The sequence below is a fragment of the Oryctolagus cuniculus genome, chromosome 16 (assembly GCF_051225735.1).
Source record: "Oryctolagus cuniculus isolate XC-2025 breed Fujian yellow rabbit chromosome 16, ASM5122573v1, whole genome shotgun sequence".
In the NCBI taxonomy this organism is placed as follows: Eukaryota; Metazoa; Chordata; class Mammalia; order Lagomorpha; family Leporidae; genus Oryctolagus; species Oryctolagus cuniculus.
The window spans coordinates 58,242,974-58,262,263 of NC_142882.1; the positions used below are offsets into that span (position 1 = coordinate 58,242,974).

Below are 19,290 nucleotides of genomic sequence, written 5' to 3' on the forward strand. Positions count from 1 at the left end.
ACTGGCACTGGGTCACGGCACTGGATAATGTGGGGAGCAACTCGGACTATACTGTTACCGGAATTAAGACTTATTCTATGCATCTGCTCTCCCACAATGTGGCGCTGGGAGAGGAGCGTACAGCTTCTACCCAGCTGCCTCTCACCAACTTGACAAGCTGCAAGAGCCGCTCCTGATTGGAGGAGAGCGGCGTGCTCGGCGTGTGGGTAGCAGAGCACGGATTGGTGGAGAGGACTATATAGGAGGAGAGAGACGGCATGGTGGTGTGGGTTGGTTGGAGAGTGCGTTGGAGAGTTCGCGGGGAAGTTCGTTACTTCGTTCTTTCTCATTTCTCTCTACTCATTCTTGCTTTGGGAGTTTGCTGTTTACTTATTCTTACTTTACTATAGAAAGGACTTGTAAAAAAAGGGAACAACAAGCGTCCGGTCCGGTGCGGCTCCTCCGCGTGCGGAGGAGCAGCAGATAAGAAGCCCACGTCTCCTCCTGGAGTCCCTGGGTTCAATACCCGGCTGCCTCTGGCTCCTCACTCCAGGTTCCTGCTACTGCAGACCCTGGGAGGCAGCAGTTGCATCTCAGGTAATGGGATTCCTGCCACCGCCATGGGAGAGCTGGATCGAGGCCCTGGCTCTTCGCTTCAGACATCTGGGAGTAGATAAGTAGATGGGAGCACGTTCTCTGTCTCTGCCGCCTTCCCTCTCAAACAGAATTGAAATGGAAAGGGAGAGCAATGAAGCACTACCACATGCTACAACACAGATGAGCTTGGAAAACTGCTAATGAAAGAACACAGAGATACAAAGGCTACCGACTCTAATTCCATGTATGTGAACCGCCCAGAGTAGGCAAAGGAGAGAGAGAAAGTGGCTGGGGCTGGGGCTGGGGCAGGAGGTGGGCGGGGTTTCTCGCGGAGGAGCGAGCAGTGAGAGTTTTCGAGTGATGGCTGCACCACCCTGTGAACACACCAGAAGCGTCTGGACTGCACACGTTACGGGGCAGGCTTTACGCTATGCCAGTTTCATCTGGAGACATCTTTTTGGAAAAGGGCACAGCCCGAGTTACCATAAGTGCTTCAGCGTCTGGTTGACCTTCAGCATGTCCGCCATGCTCTCTGCCACGTCATCGTTGAGTTCATTTTTGGTCAGCCTAGTAGAAAAAGGCGCTGTTACCCAGATCAGCCAGCCCCGCAGACATCGGTTCAGGGGTTACAGAGGTGGGGTCCCAGGCCCCGAGCCCAGACCCTCAACCCCACAGACGGCAACATGGGGCCTCATTTCTAGTGTAAATCTTGTCCCTGGACTCCCTTCCCTTAGCTCTGCGGCCTGCAGGGGAGCCCTCCCTCCCTCCCCACCCTTGCCCATCCCTGACGTCACACAGAGTGGGGCCCGGGGAAAACAAGGGGCCAAGACTGCTTCTCGGGTCTCCTGCAGCCCCCAGCTGTTGTTAAACCAGAAGGGCTCTGGGTCAAGCACAGAAGCTTAGGATGCTCGTGAGCACCTGTTCTGCTAAGATGTGAGGCCACGCCCTCTCCCCCTCCCCCGTAATTCCCGAGACCCAGCCCTTCCCAATGCTCCTGGCCATTACCAAAATATTTGCAGAGACGTGTTGCAATGCAGGGCCTGGGCGAGGCTCCTTCCTCCTTCTGAGGTGATGCCGTTGAACGCGAGGCTGGAAGGAAACTTTGAGCTATTTGGGACACATCTGCATTCGGCCTCGGCTTCCATGTTGACACGGGGCGGGGGAGGGGGGAGCCTCCACCAGTGGGACCTGCCAGGCTGACCCCAGGGGGAAGCAGGCAAGCCTGGCCAGTGGCAGCTGCAGCCCGGGCAGTGGGGCAAAGAGCCCTATGCTCGGAGCATGAGGACTGCTCCACAGAGAGCATGGGACAGCACTGGGAGCTGCTCCTGGAATCTGCGTGTGGACTCATGGGCTGCGGAGGCCTGGTGGGCTCTGCCTCAGGGGGCTGGCATGTTGAGAGGCAGGTCCATCAACAAGACCTGGAGGAGCTCCTCCTGCTGTCGCCCCCTCCATCTCAGGCGCTGTGTCCATGGCGAGGAGGACGGGAGCCGAGCCCTGGACACAGCAAGGCTCTGGGATCTGCTGGCAAGGAGCGTCTTTGTCTACAGACAGGAAGGGTCTCCTCTGCTCCAGCACCATCAGAGGACAAGGCCAGGCTGGCTCCCTGCAAGCTTCTCTGCTCTGGGGAATTCCACGCCCACCCCCAGGGGCTGCAAACGTGGGGAGAGCAGAGGCCAAAGTCATCGGGCTTAAGCAACGGGCTTTGCTGTGCGCCTCTTCTGCATAGACCAGAAACAAAAAGCATGCAGGCGGGCCCCGCCCCCAGCAGGCAAGCCCACGCCCTCCCCGCCTTGCTCCCGGGGTGGCCAGGCGGCCCCGAGCCAGCAGGCCTGCTTGCGACAGTCACCTCAAGTTTCTCAGGCTGGTGTGGTTCCTCAGGGCCTCCGCGAAGGCTTTGGCGCCTTCATCCCCGATCTGATTGCCCCACATCCTGAGGACAGAGGCAGATGGTGAGAGCCGGCTCTGCCACAGCAGCCGCGCCTAGCCCTTACTCCCTGCCCAGGGCCACAGCCTGACTCTTGCACAAGGCACGGGCCCATTCCTGCCACTGCCACCCCATGGCCTGCCCTGCACTGCAAACCCAAAGATAAGTGTGAGAGTAAGGTGCAGAGGGCCATCAGCAGGTGCACGGCTAAGGGCCAGGTCTCACCCCGGGCTTGTGGAAGAAACTCAAGTCAGTCCGCGAGCACGCACTGTCGACTGTCTCAGAAAGTTCCCGAGCGCCCCCTGCAGAGGCCCTGCATGCCCAGCACCTGCCCGGCTTTGGGCAGGCGCCACAGATCCCCCTGCAGACACAGTGCATCTTCCAGGAAGCTGAGCCCAGGGAAAGAGGATGTTACCAAACCACGCTCTGTGGGCCGCTGTGGCCTCGGGGAGATTTGCAATGACGAAGCCGTGTTCCTTCCCCGAGAGGTGCACACGGGAGAGGACCCAGCTGAAGCAGGCCACAGCGCGAGCCGTGGGGCTCCCATCCTGCTTCTGCCACTTGCTCCCTGTGCAACCATGGGCAAATTACAGGACCTCCTGGACCTCAGTCTGTTCAGCTGTGAAGTGGGGATCACAGCAGCCATCTCTTGCAGAGCTCAATGGGGCTCTGGTGAGCTAATGGATGCAAAGCACTTAGAACAGGGCGTGTTCTACAGAAAGCATCAACGCCCCAACACGATGCAGACGGCCGAGCAACCTCCCTGGTCCACTCGCAGCACAGCCAGAGTGCGGCAGCAGCATGGGCCTACTCACCCGATATCAATGATGGAGCTGCTGTGCTTCACCGCCAGCGCCAGGCACTTGCCTCCTTCGCTCGTTATTTTGTTTTTTCCCAGTCTGCAGAGAGGACAGAGCACCATCAGCCCCAGCTGCAGGCCCCCTCCCCCACCCCCAGGTGGGCCGCCCACCTCCCTGGCACAGAGCATCCTCTGTGCCTGTCTTGGCAAATGCACGCTTTCTCCAGCGTGCCCAGGGCCTCCTGTCACAGGGACAGCCAGCCAGGACTCCTCTCCCGGACGTGGCCCTAAGTCATTTTAGCAACACCAGTCCCCCCCACCCCCACGCTGGGATTCTCTGCCTGACCTCTGACCTTAGGGGCCTCTTGGCTTTTTTTTTTTTTTTAATTTAATTTGAGAGATGAGAGAGAGACAGAGAGAGAGACAGACAGAATATGAGCATGAACCTTCTGTCTGCTTGGTTCACTCCCCAAATGCTCACAACAGCTGGGGCTGGGCCAAGCTGAAGCCAGGAGCCGGGAACTCAATCCAGGTCTCCCATGTGGGTCGCAGGAACTCAAGCACTTGAGCCATCATCCTCTGCTTCCCGGGCGCATGAGCAGGAAGCTGGATTGGAAACAGAGTAGCCAGCACTTGAGCCAGGACTCTGTCCCGGGATGCAGGGCATCTCCTACTTTCTGAGCAGCTGACCTGAGCTGGCTTTCACGGCCAGTGGGCAAGGTGCCCATTGCCAGGCGGGACCACCTGCACTGTCTGCCTGAGCAGGACATCGCAATGGCAGACACAGGCTCAAACTGCTGCTTGCACCTGTGTGGGACTTTGCAGGTGGCAAAGAGGGTGGCAGTTGCAGCCTTTTTTCTTCTCACTGACCCCCAAACCTTCCCCTGGACTGACTGGTGGTTCTGCCACAGCCGGAGCCTCACACAGGGGCCCCAGCTCCTCAGCATGCCCACGCAGCCTGCACGCACGGCTGGGGCTCTCCAAAACCTACACAGGCCTGGGCCAAGCAGGAGGCTTTGGGGTGGCCGCACACCAGCATGGCATTGATTCTCTGAGTGATGGGACAGGTGGCCAAGCAAAGCAAAGGGACACTGACCCCAACCCACTCACTTAATGTGCGTGAGGCTTCTGCACTCATCCAGGATCTTGGCGACGTACTTGGCTCCGACGTCCGTGATCTGGTTGTTGTACAAACTTCAAGAGAGAGCGCAGTCATGAGGCTGTGGGGCCCCCATGTATTTGCTGGCCCCCACTTCCCTTTAAGTGAGGACAGGTGCCCTGCTGATTCCCAAGGGCTGGGGTGAAAGCACACTGGAGGTGCAAATGGGTCTTCCTGGGACTTGCAGCCAAGGATTGAAACCAGCCGCGGCTTTACAATCTGGGACAAGCTACGTGACCTCCCGTGCCTCAGTCTCCCTGCCTACGACACAGGGCAATCAGAGCTCCCTTGGAGGTTGTTCCCAGGGTTCTCTGATACGATGCAAAGCCCTGGCACCAAGGGGCCCGGCCACGGGCAGGTGCTGGTGTTCCCCTGAGTTGGATCACAAACAGCATCTTCCAGGGAAAACCTCCTCCCTGAATGAACCTCCTCAACGTCTACCTTTTCATCCTTCTACCACTCAGCTGTAATTCAACGATACGGCAGGAAAAGACCTGAAAGACCTAACTGAATGGAGGTTTCACGGGCTCCATGGTCACACACAGAGCTCCGAGTGCAGGGCCAGCCTGGGGTCACCTGCTCTGATGTCCTCGTTCCACAGTGCAGTCAGTTGGTCATGGCCACAGGGCTGGATGGCTTCACCTACAACCCCCTCTCTCAACCTCCAAAATCCCAAACACTCTGCAAACCCAACCTTTTCATAATTATTTTGGTGACTCACATGGAGCTGTTGATGGTCTTTATTTACCCTGCCTGGTTTGACTAGTCATGCATCTCTCTGCAGAAATGTTAAAACATCTGAGAACAGGGTGTTGTCCCAGATCCCTGGTGGTTCCACAGCCTCTGCACTGGATCCGGATTCATGTGTTGCCCCAACAGCTCTAGATGAGTGATTACAGATCTGATACACACACAGTATTTAACAGTGGCAAATGCTCTCATATATGCTGTCTTTGCATCCCCCTTAGCCAGATGTAAAAACTACTTGCCTAGAAGAAGATTCCAGTTTTACAGGCAAGGAGGGAGGAGAGGTTGAGATTGCACGACTTGTTCAGACAGTGGGCCGCTGCTGTTGCAAAGAATCAAGAGGAAGGGAAGTTTTCCAAGCTGATTCGGTAAGGCCAGTAGTACCCTGCCACCGCAGCCAGACAAGGAAACAAGAGAACTACAGACCAACATCACTGTGAACACAGACGCCAAAATTCTCAACAAAACACTAGCAAATCAAATCCAACGGTGCATACAGATGTTTATACACCAGGATGCAGAGGATGCATCATTGGGATTCAAGGATGGTTCAGCACGTGCAGATCAGTGCATGCAACACACTGCACATGCAGATCAGTACATGTGATATTTGCATATGCAGATCAGTGCACGCGACACACTGTACATGCAGATCAGTGCATGTGATATTTGCATATGCAGATCAGTGCACGTGACACACTGTACATGCAGATCAGTACATGTGATATTTGCATATGCAGATCAGTGCACGCGACACACTGAACATGCAGATCAGTGCATGTGATGTGCTGCATGGATTGAACGAAGGGTGCACACTCTATGACCACCTCAACAGATGTAGAAAAAGTATCTGATGAAATTCAAGATCCCTTCATGATACAAATTTTCAAAAATTAGCTATAGAAGAAATGTACCTCAATACAATACGAGCCTATATGACAAACCCACAGTCCACAACATGCTGAATAGGGAAAATCTGAAATTGTTTCTTCTAAGATCAGGAACAACAAAAAAAGTCCATTTTCAGCATTCTCATTCGCTATAGTATTGAAAGCCTTTGCCACAGCAGTAAGAAGAAATAGAGATGGTAAGGGAGAGAAGAAGGAGGTAGAAGAGGAGGGAGAGAAGAGGACAGGAGAGAGGAGGGGAGAGGAGGGGAGGGGAGGGGAGGGGAGGGGAGGGGAGGGGAGAGAGGAGGAGAAATCCAAATAGGTAAGAAGGAGATCAAACTATTCCTGTTTGTCTATGACAGGATTTTATATATAGGAAAATGCCAAGACTCTGAAGAAAACAGAACTGATCAATAAATTCAGTAAATTTTCTGTATACTAAGTCAACATACAAAAACCAGTAGCATTTTTATATACCAATAACAAACTCACTAAAAAAGAAATCATGAAGGCAATTGCATTCAAATCAAAATAGCTAACACACACACACACACACACACACACACACACCCCTACCTAGAAACAAACTTAGCCAAAGAAGTGAATGACCTCTTCATGAATACTACAAAACACCAATGAAAGAAATGGAAGAAGACATAAAGAATGGCAAGATAACCTGTTTGTAGGCTGGGAGAATATTGTAAAGATGTCCATAGGTGATCCTCAGAATCAATGGGATTCCTATAGAAATTCCAATAGTATTCATTACAGAACTCGGAGAAACACTACTAGGATCCCCAAAAAGTAAACCTGAGCAAAGAGAACAAAGATGGAGACACCACAATACCTGATTCAAAACATACTACAAAGCTACAATAACCAAAATATGATGGCGCTGGCATAGGAATAGATGCACAGACAATGGAACAGAATAGAGACCCAAAAATGAACACACATGTTTACAGACACTGATTCTTGATCAAGAGAGCAATGGGCAGTCTCTTCGAAACATGGTACTGGGCACACTGCAAATCCATGCGCAGAAGAATGAAACAAGAGACCACCCCCTATCTTACAATATACAAAATCAGCTCACAATGGACCAAGACTTAAATGTTAAGACCTCAACTGTGAAACTACAAAAAAAAAAAAAAAAAAAAAAAAAAACCTTAGGGTCTCCAAGCAAAGATTTTTTGGATATGACTACAAAAACACAAGCAATGAAAGCAAACGTTAGCAATGGGTTTTTATCAAACTGGAAGTAGAACTACCACATGACCCAACAATCTCACTCCTGGATCCACAACCAGAGGAACCGAAACCAGCCAGGAGCAGCCACACTCCCCTGTTTACTGCAGCACTATTCACACCAGCCAAGACATGGAAACAACCCAGACTTCCACCCAGCGATGACTGACAAGTATGGTATACGCACACAATGGAATACACCTTGGTCATTACAAAGGGTGAAATTCTGTCACTTGCAGCAATGAGGAGCAAAACAGTGGTTCCCAGAGGCCAGGAAGGCTGTGGGGAGCGAGGGCTGCAGAGAGGACAGCTGGCAGGCCCAGCGCGCAGGTGGACAAGAGCAGTGACTTGTGGCATTCTCTAACACAGTGGGGTAACTACAGTTACAATTATCTCAAAATAGCTTGTAGACAGGATTCTGAGTGTTCCCAACACAAAGAAATGATGAATGGTGACGGATCTGCCCGTCACCCTTTTTTGGCCGTTGCCCACGGTACAGGTATACTAAAATGCTGCACCATACCCCATAAACATGTGCTGATTGGGACAAATCAGGGAGGGAGGGACAGAACAGAACTCAGGGCTCCCAACCCCTGGGCCCTCCACGGCAACCACCCCCTGCCCACACTCATGGCCATGTCCTGCCGCGTGGCATCATCGCAGGCCATTGACCCAGTGTCCTCTGAAAGACATACCCCAAGTACGTCAGGATTTTGTACTTGGTCAGCTCTTCACACAGCACCTTCACCCCGCTGTCAGTGATCTGGTTCACACTGAGTCTGAAATAAAACATGGAAGACAAAGACGGGTCAGGGCAGTGCCCGTTCTGAAGGAGTGGTCACCCCACGGGGTCCAGACGCCTACAGGCCCCGGTGGTGGCTGTTACAACTGCCCCTTCCAGCACAGCCATGGCGAGCAGCCCAACAGCCCTGAGAAGCTGGGACATGCTGGGGCTGTCGGATCACCCCAGCCAAGGTGCCTCAGCAGAACCACGAGGAACTGTGATGGGCGGGTGGGGCCGGATGGGGCCGGATGGCTCTACTGTCCCACGCTGGCATACCGCCACGCACCAGCCAGACTCTCTCACAATGGGAGGGTGGCCTCAGGGTCTGGAACCTGAGGAGCTGCCTTTAGTGGTCTCTGGAATGGGGGAGGGAGCACCTTGCCATGGTGTGGGCAGGGCCAGGGATGTTACGGGTCCCCTCCAGAATGGTCTCGCCCCCAAAGGTCCTAAGAGTCCCTGTCCAAAGAGGCCTACGCTGAGCCTGTCTGTCAGGGGGCCTCCTCCACTCAGGGACAGCGCCACTCCTCAGGCCTGGGGACAGGGCGGGAGGAGAAGGCCTTGGGAAATTGTGAAAAGTTCCTGGACGAGGGCTGGCCACGCACTGGAGTGTCCTATATGAGCAGGGTATTTTGATATGGCTGCAATGTACAGCCATTTGCTTCATTACCAAGTAATAAAATATGTAATAAAATACATAATAAAATACGTAATAAAATAGGCTGACACTCTCAATCCTCTCCCGGATCACTTCAGAGAGGCTGAAGAAGGTGAGGGCGAGGTGAGGGCCAGATCCTGGCGAGGCAGCAGACCAGGGACCAGGAGGCTGCTCGTCAGGGGCCCTGCGGGCCACCGGCCGGCACCACGACTTGGCCCCACGGTCCGGAGCACTCCGTGATCATGTGCAAGGATGCTGTGGCTGTGTTCCTACAAAACTTTACTTACAAATGCAGGTCACGGCCACAGCTGACCCACATGCTGACCTCTGAGAAGTAAACAGGCAGAGGCCTGGTTTTTCAGGCATGGAAATGATCAGGCCCAGTGCCCTGGCCCTCCTGCCCGCTGTACCCAGCTCGGGGCTGGGACGTAGTGTGAATAGGTGCTGCACAGCACCCAGTGTGGCAGGGCCCATCAGCTGCTCCCAGTGGCAACAGGATCCTGCGTTTCTCAGTTGGACTCCTCTAAGTTCTGCCCAAAGCAATCTAAGCAGCAGTATCATTAGCCAAAGCTGAGAAGTCTCCAAGAACGGGGTGTGCCCTTCTTTGGGGCATCAAAATGTTGACTGGATGGCTGCAGCCTACTGAGGGTCACGAGGCAAAGCTAGGTAGTGAAGACGCTGAAGAATGAGGCAGGGAGACCCTGCCAGCCCTGAACTGCCTACCTCTGCATCTGCACAACAGAGATAAGCTTGTAAGGTGTTTTTGTCAAACTCCTAGCCAAAACTAACCCCAAGCCTTCAGGGAGCTCAAAACACTCCCCCATTCTCCTGTCTGCCCATGAGCTGCTTTACCTTGGGGTGGCCTGGAGGAAGGCAGCAGCTAGACCAGCCAATGGCCAGGCTGGGGCAGCCTCCCTCTCAGGACTGGTGCAGGGCAACACTGGGTGTCAGCTGCCACATTGCAGAGGACACGGTCCAGGCTTCCCAATTCCCAGCAACCTGCAGCCCAGGCCCCCCAGAATCAGCTCCCAATCCCCACTGCTCTTCGGAAACACAGGAGCTGAGCAGAGAATTGAGGTCATACAGAAGGCATGAGGTTCCCTAGGGTGCAGAAGAAATCCCAGCTCTCTCCCTGGTGAACCACAGAGCAAGCAATCACCCACAAAGCAGCCTTTAGGCGGTGAGCGCAGGAGCATGAGCGACTAACACCAGCCAGCATGTGTGTGCTGTCTCTGCAGTCAGGGAAGCACCCACGTGCCAGCTGCACTCTGCCAGCCACCAGCCCTCGCGTCTGTCTTCAAGGGTGGGTTCTGCATGCATTCCGGCCCCACCACCACCCAGATGTGTGACCTGGTGCACGGGAAGTTCTTGAGGTCTTTGGCTGGCATTACCCTGACCTCTAGAGTCCTGGGTACCTCCTGCTTCCAGGTGAGAGCACAGAGGCTCGGTTTGCTCTAGGGCACCCAGCTGGGGCTCATCCAGGGGCACCCGACTTGAAGCTTCGCTCCTTACGCTCTGCCACCCTGAGATGGAGAAGATCCACGTGTTCCAGCACCTGTGGCTGTGAGTCCTGGAGGCTCAGGGGACACGGATGCCCTAAGCCTGCCCCCCCACCACCTCACAGGCCGCCGCCGCTCCCCGTGCCTGGCAGCCTCACCTGACGACGGTGAGGCAGCTGAAGCAGGGCTGCAGCTCCCGCACGCCGTAGTCGTTGAGGTTGTTGTTGTCCAGGTCGAGGGCCAGGCGCTTGCGGGAGTGGTGCAGGACGAAGGAGAGGGCGCTGCAGTCGGCCGAGCAGGCGTTGCAGTAGGTCAGCTTGAGGTAGTTGGCGCAGATGCCGCCGGCCGCCAGCTGCCCCACCTTCCGGCTCTGCGTCTCGTAGATGCAGCGCAGCATCCACAGGAAGGTGGGCATGGCCTGCACCTGGTTGAAGCCCCCGGACTGCACCCGGGGCAGGTTCTTCAGGTAGGTCCGCAGGCTGGCAAACAGGTGTGCCCACAGGGCCTTGCGCTTCCTCCTCAGGCTCGCCAGGGGCACCAGGTGCTGCAGGAGTTTCTGCTTGGCTTTGGACAGCAGCCCACACAGGAAGAGGTTGGTGAACTGGAAGTGATCCTTCTTCTTGAAGGGGTCTGCTCTGACCGGGCCACTGCCCCCCACGCGCCAGAAAGGGAGGAATCGGGGATAGCAGGAGGCGGCCGCCACCTCCCCCGGGGGCACCCACTCGTGGAAGAAGGAGAGCAGCTCCGGCGTGCCCACCTCGTCATCCACCACAAGAAAGAAGGCAGTGAAGAAGGCCTGCAGGGTGATGTGGAAGAACTCATAGGACTGCTGACCGCCCTCGCTGCCCAGCTCCGGCACGGCCCGCAGGAAGCCCAGCTGCAGGTCCTCCTCCTGCACACCGCAGGCCTGCACCTGCTCCTGGCTGAAGACAAACAGGCTCTTGGCCATGGCCCCGTAGGCCGCCCGTCCCAGCGCCAGCAGGCTGCCGCGGCCGGCCTGGAAGGTCTCCTCGGGGCTGCGTGTGTTGCGCTGCACCAGGCTGCTGGGCTGCGTCCTGTTCAGGTGCACCTCGGTGACCAGCAGGAAGACGTCGGTCAGGGTCACCGTGCAGTCCGGCAGCTGTGAGGAGCCGTCGAGGGTGGTATGGAAGTGCTGGAAGCAGCGAAAGATGATCCAGCAGAAGAGGGGCACGGCGCACAGGCTGCACAGGTTGGGGTTGGCCTCGAGCTGCTCCAGCAGGCGCTCCCGCGCCGCCCGCTCCGGGAACATCCTGTGGGCGTAGGTGCGCAGGTGGCTGGGCGAGAAGCCCCGGAGCAGCACCTTCTTCCGCAGGAGCTGGCGCGGGACTTCGACGCCCGTGCGCGCCGTGAGCAGCTTGCTGGCGCCCTTGAGCAGCTTCCCACTGAGCAGGCTGGCCAGCAGGACCAGGGGGTGTGCGGGCTCCCAGGGGCAGCAGCTGTCAGGCACGCGGCTCAGGTCGAAGTCCGAGTGCAGCTCATCCAGGCCGTCGAAGGTGAAGAGCGCGGTGTGGGGAAAGCGCAGCAGGAAGGCAAACACCTCGTCCGGGTCCTGCTCCGGGTAGCAGCAGTGCTTGAAGAGCAGATCCTGCAGACACAGCGTGGCGCTCTCCTTGAAGCAGCTGAACATGCGGCAGCGGAAGTGGAAGAAGAACTTGACCCCTGCGTCCAGCCGGCCCGAGGCCCATAGGCTCTGCAGCCGCTGCAGCAGCATGGACTTGCCCACCCCGGCGTCCCCGAAGACGAACACGGTCTCGGCCTGCTCGTTGAGGACGCCAGCGCTCTGGTCCAGCAGGCAGGCCGGGCTGCCCAGGCTGCCCAGGCTCTCGTTGTTGAAGCTGATCAGCTCCATGATGGTGTCGGTGTACGTCTCCTCCAGCAGCATCTCCTCCTTCTTGCTGTAGCACAGCATGAACTTGGAGTCACAGCCCAGCTGGTGGCGCAGCTTCTGGGTGTATCTGCTCACTGCGGGGGAGGGGCAAGGAGAGAGACAGACAGGTGGCCATCACATCCAGCACACAGGCACACAGAACCCACAGCCAAGAGCAAACCTCCCCACACACAGGCCCTGGAGCCCCAGAAAGCCAGCATCCCAAGGTCTGAGGGGCCCTGGGCTTCCGTCCTTCTGCCTGACTTTAGATTTAGCCAGCCAGGGAGTGGGCATCTGGCTTGGCAGTCGGACATCCCATATTGGGAGCGCCTGGGTTCCAGTCCCAGCTCCACCCCAAGTCCAGCTTCCTGCTTATGTGTACCCCGGGAGGCAGCAGCATGTGGTGGCTCGAGTGCTTGGATGCTTGCCACCCACATAGGAGATCTGGAATGGGTTCCTGGCTTCAGCCTGGCCTAGCCCCTAGCTGTTACCAACATCTGAGGAGTGGACCAGCAGATTGGAGCTCTGTGTGCCAGTCTGATCTGTCTGTATCTCCGCCTCTAAAATTAAATAAGTAAGTAAATATTTTAAAACCCAGTGGCTTTTCCTGAATTATAAATGGACTTAATAATAATAATAATAATATAGATGAATTAGTTAAAGGGTGACAGGCTTCCACCAGGGTTAGCATCCGAGGCAGGCCTGCTCCTTTGCACAGCAGGATTGGAAGTGGAGCAGCTGGGACTTGAACCAGTGCCCATATAGGATGCCAGCACCACAGGTGGCAGCTTAATCCACTGTGTTACAATCCTGGACCCAAATCATACTTTAAAAGCTAGTAAATTATTGGCTAAAAGAATAGAAAAGTTTTTTGAAAGAACAACTCATTTTGAGAACATTTGTCTTTGCAGGGGCTGGCTGGGGGGGGGGGGGACTTGTAAAGGGAGGGAAGGAAACCAGGGGATGCGGAATGGAGCCTGAAGAGCAGGAGCTGTTGTGGGGGCTTCGGGAGCTTTGTGGAGTGGTCTCGCTTCTCCTAAGCATACACCTGACTCCCTAGAACACTGTCCATGGCTTCACTTTTCAAGGTCAAGTTGGATTCTTTAAAAATCAGACTTTAGGGGACCTACATTGGGACCCAGCAGGCTAAGCCACTGTTCCCAACACCAGCATCCCATATCAGAGTGCTGGTTCTGGTCCTGGCTGTTCCACTTCCAACCCAGCTTCCTGGGAAGGCCTCAGAAGATGACCAAGTACCTGGGTCCCTGCCACCCACATGGGAGACCCGGATAGAATTCCTGCTTCCTGGGTTTAGCCTGACCTAGTCCTGGCTGTTGTAGCCATTTGAAGAGTAAGGCAGAGAATGGAAGATCTCTCTCTCTCTCTCTCTCTCTCTCTTTCTCACTCTATCTTTTGAATAAATATGTAAATAAATCTTTTTTAAAAATCAGAAGTTGTGCCTGGGTGCTGGTATGCTGCCAACAGCTGTCCCAGAGTGGAGAGAGGAGCAGGGAAAGATGCAACCCTGTGGCTTGCGCTGTGCTGTAGCAGTTTAAGCCCCTGCCTGCAACCCCACCATCCCAAATGGGTGCCAGTTCATGTCCTGGCTGCTTCACTTCCAATCCAGCCCCCTGCTAATGCGCATGGGGAAGCAGTGGAAGACAGCCCAAGTGCTTGGGCCCCTATACCCAAATGGGAGACCCAGAAGAAGCTCCTGGCTCCTGGCTCCGGCCTGGCCCAGCCCCAGCTGCTGTAGCCATTTCGGGGCGGGGGGTGGGGGGTGAATCAGTGGATGGAAGATATCTCTCAAGATATCTCTCTCTCTGCTTTTCAAATAAATAACTCTTTGGAAAAAAAAGACTCCATCTGGCTCCAAAGGAGACACTGCCCAGGGCACACGTTCTCAGGAGCCTTGGCTGTTGCTGCCCTGCTCAGCGCCTGCAAACCCACATCCATGTGACTGGTTAACGGTGGCCACTTGATCTAGACCCTGAGCTCGCTGTGGGCAGGAGCCATATCTGTGTCTCTTCCCTGTGGAACCCCTGGTGCCCAGCAGACACTGGGGGCATCAAGAACACCCGCTGAACCACAATGGGGTCCCCTGATGTTTGGAAACAAGAACTGACATGCAGGGGTGAGAGAAGACTTTGCCTAGAATCGCAATTGGAAAGATTTTTTAGAAAGCACCCTTGGGCCGGTGCCGTGGATCACTAGGCTAATCCTCCACCTGCGGCGCTGGCACACAGGGTTCTAGTTCCGGTCGGGGCGCCGGATTCTGTCCCAGTTGCCCCTCTTCCAGGCCAGCTCTCTGCTGTGGCCTGGGAGTGCAGTGGAGGATGGCCCAAGTGCTCGGGCCCTGCACCCCATGGGAGACCAGGATAAGTACCTGGCTCCTGGCTTCGGATCAGCGTGGTGCGCAGGCCGCAGCACACTGGCCATGGCAGCCAATGGAGGGTGAACCAACGGCAAAAGGAAGACCTTTCTCTCTGTCTCTCTCTCTCACTGTCCACTCTGCCTGTCAAAAAAAAAAAAAAAAAAAAAAAAGCAAGCAAGCAAGCACCCTTGAATGTAGGCAGCCTTTAAAATGTCAGCCCAGAGAGTACACCAAGCCCAGAGCACACCATTCCCACACTTTCAGGGGCGCCTGAGCGAGGCAAAGCCCCAACCTGTGGTCAGTTCAGCTGCTGTCACCTGTGCTGTGCTTGGGGGACAGGGACCAGCTTTTCTTTCTAAAATCAAAACAGCACCTGGCTGCCTGCTGAAGCTGAACACAGGCCTGGCTGTGATGGAGGCCCCGGCCCCGTGCTTGGACCCCTGGCGCTGACTTGTACCTGGGTCGGTGTTGACAATGGCTTTGCTCTGAATGAGCGGGGAAGGGATGAAGCCCACGTCCGACAGCCACGGCCTGAGGTCCACGTAAGCATCTGTGAGCTGCTGCAAGACGTACAGGAAGAACTCCGACACCTCCTCGCCCTTGCTCTGCACCAGGTCCAGGATTTTGCGAACCTAGTGACGACACAAACAGGAGGGCAGGGGCTCGCACAAATGATGTCCTCCTGCCAGGAAGACCCCCAGGCTCAGGGCAGGGCCCCCAGCTCTTCCCACAGACAGCAGCTATGCAGGCCGCGTGAGACTTGACACGAGGGAGGCCTAGAATCTGAGAGACGGGGGCCCTATCCACTCCTACCCCAAGCAAGAAATAAACCCACACAGCTCGAGGACAGCAAGGGTTTCTGTGAGTCTAAGACCCACCCCAAGAGCCCTGTCCACCCGTGGAATTCCTCCTCCGCCTGCTGCCTCCCAGCCCCTCTGAACCCCTGGGGACGAGGACTGCGCCCCCTTCACAGTGGCTTTTTCTGCTTTAAAAACTCAAGGAAAAAAAGTCAAGAGAGGAGAGCACAGCACACGAGTGTGTGCCTGGGCTTGCTGCGGAGACTGTTCCGGGGCCTCCCGGCTCTGCCCCAGGGGAGCCCTCCGAAGGCTCCCTTTGCTGCAGACCCACCCTGCCTGGCAGGCACCCACTCCTGAACCCGCAGCCCGGCCAGCCCTCCAAGTCCAGAGACCCGGAACACACGCCCCTGGCCGGTGTTCTGGGTCTGTCTGCTTCTTCCTGACGACTCTTAGCTTCTAAAACAAGCTGTGAGCAGTGACAGCTGAGAGCACAGAGCTGGCTCTGGACACAGATACAGCAGAGGGGAAGGGGCAACTTCAAAAAGTTCACAGAAAATGGAAATTAAAAAATAAAATGCAGTGCCGGCATCCCATTGGGTGCTGGTTTGAGCCCGGATGCTCTACTTCCAATCCAGCTCTCTGCTATGGCCTGGGAAAGCAGTAGAAGATGGCCCAAATCCTTGGGCCCCTGTGCCCACGTGGGAGACCCGGAAGAGGCTCCTGGCTTTGGATCGGCGCAGCTCCAGCTGTTGCAGCCATCTGGGGAGTGAACCAGCAGAAGGAAGACCTCTCTCTCTCTCTCTCTCTCCCTCCCTCCCTCCCTCTGCCTCTCTCTGAGTTACAGAGAGAAAGGGAGAGACAGATATTTTCCATTTGCTGCTGGTTCACTTGCCAGATGGCCCCAATGGCTAGGGCGGGGCCAGGCTGAAACCAGGAGCCAGGAGCTTCATCTGGGTCTCCCCCGTGGGTCCAGGGGTCCAGGTACTTGGGTCATTCTCTGCTGCTTTACCCAGGCCATTGGCAGGGAGCTGGATCAGAAGTGGAGCTGCCAGGACTGGCACCAGCGCCCATATGGGATGCCGGCATAAGAGGCAGCAGCTTTACCTACTGAGCCACAACACCGGCCCTCCTTCTATAAACTTTTTGAAGATCCTGCATAAGAATGGATTTCTTTCTTTTTTTTTTTTTTTTCACCAAAATAAACTTCTCTTAATTCCACGGCTCACTACACTTTTTGAAGGACTAGAACTTGGCTGTAATAACCTGGTAACTTGGGCCTTACGAGCTGTCAGGACCCCGGTGAGAAACTCTGCCCATGGTACTCAAACCCCCCTCCCCTTCTCTCAGGTCAGCAGGGAGTGGCCTCGTCCAGCTTGGACGGCAGGCAGCACCTTGTCGGGCTGCGTGGGGCAGGCGCACACAATCTCTGCATCTTCCGTGGAGAAGTAGTCGTTCTTCAGTAAGTTGTCCACCAGACACTGGGTGTTATGGATGTGGGTGACCAGAAGTTCCCGGTGGATTTTCAGCAGCTTGACGTGGGAACGAGAATCGGACAGGGTTATTTCCATCTCACTGTGGCCCTGCTTTTCCATAGTTAGAGCAGCAAGCAGCTACTTCTCCTGAATTCATCTTCGGCTGCATGCGTCTTCCGCAGGGCAAGGCAATCAGGATTCAAGGCCAGTCCTCCGGGGTCCCAGGCTCTCAGTGTAGTCTCTGAAGAGATAAATCCACAGAGCAAGTGACATGGAAGGACTCTCCCACCTACCACACCCCCGCCACCACTGCCCACTGGACCTGGGTTCCTCTGTTTAGGACACAGAGAGCCATATTTAAGAATTTTATCTGAGATGCATTATACAAAAAAAAATCATAATTGTTTCTGCTAATGGGTTACACTGCTAGGGCAGGTGATCATAGGTAACCAAAACTTTTGTTTAACAAAGCTTAGCATTTTCTTTTCAAGATTTATTTATATTTGAAAGACGGAGTTATGAGGTGGGGGGAAGAGAGAGAGCAAGAGTGATAAATCTTCCATCTGCTAGTTTACTCCCCAAATAGCGGCGACAGCCAGGACTGGGCCAGGCTGAAGCGAGGAACCAGGAACTCAATCTGGGCCTCCCACAAAGATGCCAGGAGCCCATGCTCTTGGGCCATTTTCTGCTGCTTTTGCCAGGCCATTAGCAGGGAGCTGGATCAGAAGTGAAGGAGCCAAGACTCCAACTGGCTTCATGTGGGATGCAGGCACTGCAGGCAGTGGCTAAACCTGCCACAATGCTGGTCCCAGTATTTATTTAAAGCAAAAGTGTGTGCCTTGATCCTAGACTGGAATTACAGAAGGAAAACTTAACTGGTATTGGGGGTTTCTGTAGCCCCCAAGTAGGGAGTGGGCTTGGAATTGGGAGCAGAGGGGGAAGAAAAGGGATTTGAGCACAAAATGAGCAAGGGAGAGAACCAGCCAGTATGAAGCTGCCTGTGGCAGCCAGAGTCAAGGAAGTGGGATCCTCCCATCCCCCCACTATCCTCACACACTCCCCCAAGTCTGTGCTATGCAGGCATCGTTGGGGAATGAAGGAGAAGCAATGGCCAGTGTGGCCAGGGCGCAGCAGGTGAGAGGAAAGGGCTGGCAGGAGGGGCACCTCCCTGGAGCCCTGGGACACCTGCTGCACCTGCTGCTCATCTTGTCTGGATGGGAACAGGGGTCTGAGTTGCTTTCTTTGGGTACTAAACGTTTCTGCGTTCCTCTGCGCTCTCTCTAGACTGTACTGCCATGCCTTCTGGTTACTCTGGCAACCTCTCCAGTCATCCTTGTGGAACTGGAAAGGCCTTGAACTTCCCACCTTGTCCTCTGCCTGGCCAGGAAGACACACACTTCAGAGATACTTAAAATTGTTTGCTGTTGTTGGGCTCAAAAAAAAAAAAAAAAAAAAAAAAAAAAAGGATTCCATAGACCTCCGGACACTTGTCAGTGTTTAATGTGTCTCAGAAACCCAGGCCTGTTAACATTTAAGTCCAGGGGTCTCAGATTTTTCTTTAGCAAATCACAGGTGACCTTCCTGTTCTCAGACACACCTCTATCCCCACCCTCCACTTTTTTTAAAATCTACCAAATTGCTGCACACTAGGCTTTATAGAGATTCTTGGCTGGACCCCACACAATAACCCAAGTAATTGAGCAAGTGCCAGCACAATGTAACATTCTAAGCCCCAGAAGGGTGAGAGATCCTCATCAAAAATAAGTAAGAGAGAGGCTGGCATTGTGGTGCAGTAGGTTAAGCCATTGCTTGCAATGCCAACATCCCATGTAAGTGCTGGTTACAGTGCCTGCTGCTTCGCTTACCATCCAATTCCCTGCTCATGTGCCTGAGAAAGCAGCAGCAGATTCAAGTATTTTGTCCCTTGGCACACACATGTGAGACCAGGATGGAGTTCCAGGCACCTGGCTTCAGCTTAGACGAGCCCCAGCTGTTGTGGGTACTTAGGGAAAGAACCAGCTGATGGAAGATATTTCTCTGTGTCACTCTGCCTTTCATGTAAATACATACATAGATCTTTCAAAAAAACATCTAACGAGATGACAATGGGAGTGAGCGCTTGATGCATGGTTAAGCCACCAGTTTAGAAGGCTTGAGTCTTGTGTCAGCGTGCCTGGGTTTGACTGCTGGTTTGGCTCTCTATTCCAGCCTCCTGCTACTGTGCACTGTGAGAGGCAGCAGGTGATGGCTCAAGTGGTTGCGCCCTTGAGACATCCACATGGGAGATCTGGATTGAGTTCCTGGCTCCTGGCTTTGGCTGTGGTGGGCTCTTAGAGAGTGAACCAGTGGGTGGGAGTGCGCTCTCTCTCTCTCTCTCTCTTAAATATATTAATAAATAAACGTTTTTAAGAGATGAAAATGATTGATTAGTCACTACTGTACCACTACTGTACCACTATTGTACCACTCAGGCTTCTG

At 54.7% G+C, this 19,290-nt stretch overlaps 1 protein-coding gene across 14 annotated transcripts in view; it reads right to left on the reverse strand.

Moving 5' to 3' along the window:
- NOD1 (nucleotide binding oligomerization domain containing 1) overlaps positions 1-19,290 on the reverse strand; it is a 48,045-nt gene that overhangs the window by 8,302 nt on the left and 20,453 nt on the right. For 8 of the 14 annotated variants that reach the window (XM_008261592.5, XM_089316078.1, XM_008261590.5 and 5 more), the window contains 9 exons: positions 16,732-17,053; positions 15,001-15,175; positions 10,440-12,264; positions 8,039-8,122; positions 4,410-4,493; positions 3,316-3,399; positions 2,423-2,506; positions 1,582-1,665; positions 1,060-1,143 (listed from right to left, as the gene is read on the reverse strand). In XM_008261592.5, coding sequence (XP_008259814.2) covers positions 1,060-1,143; positions 1,582-1,665; positions 2,423-2,506; positions 3,316-3,399; positions 4,410-4,493; positions 8,039-8,122; positions 10,440-12,264; positions 15,001-15,175; positions 16,732-16,932 — 2,705 coding nt within the window. In that variant the 5' untranslated portion in view covers positions 16,933-17,053. Of the gene's footprint in view, positions 1-962; positions 1,144-1,581; positions 1,666-2,422; positions 2,507-3,314; positions 3,400-3,745; positions 3,906-4,409; positions 5,528-8,038; positions 8,123-10,439; positions 12,265-15,000; positions 15,176-16,731; positions 17,054-19,290 lie in introns of those variants that run through there. The other 6 variants (XR_016223005.1, XR_016223004.1, XR_016223006.1 and 3 more) reach the window with 5 other exon arrangements.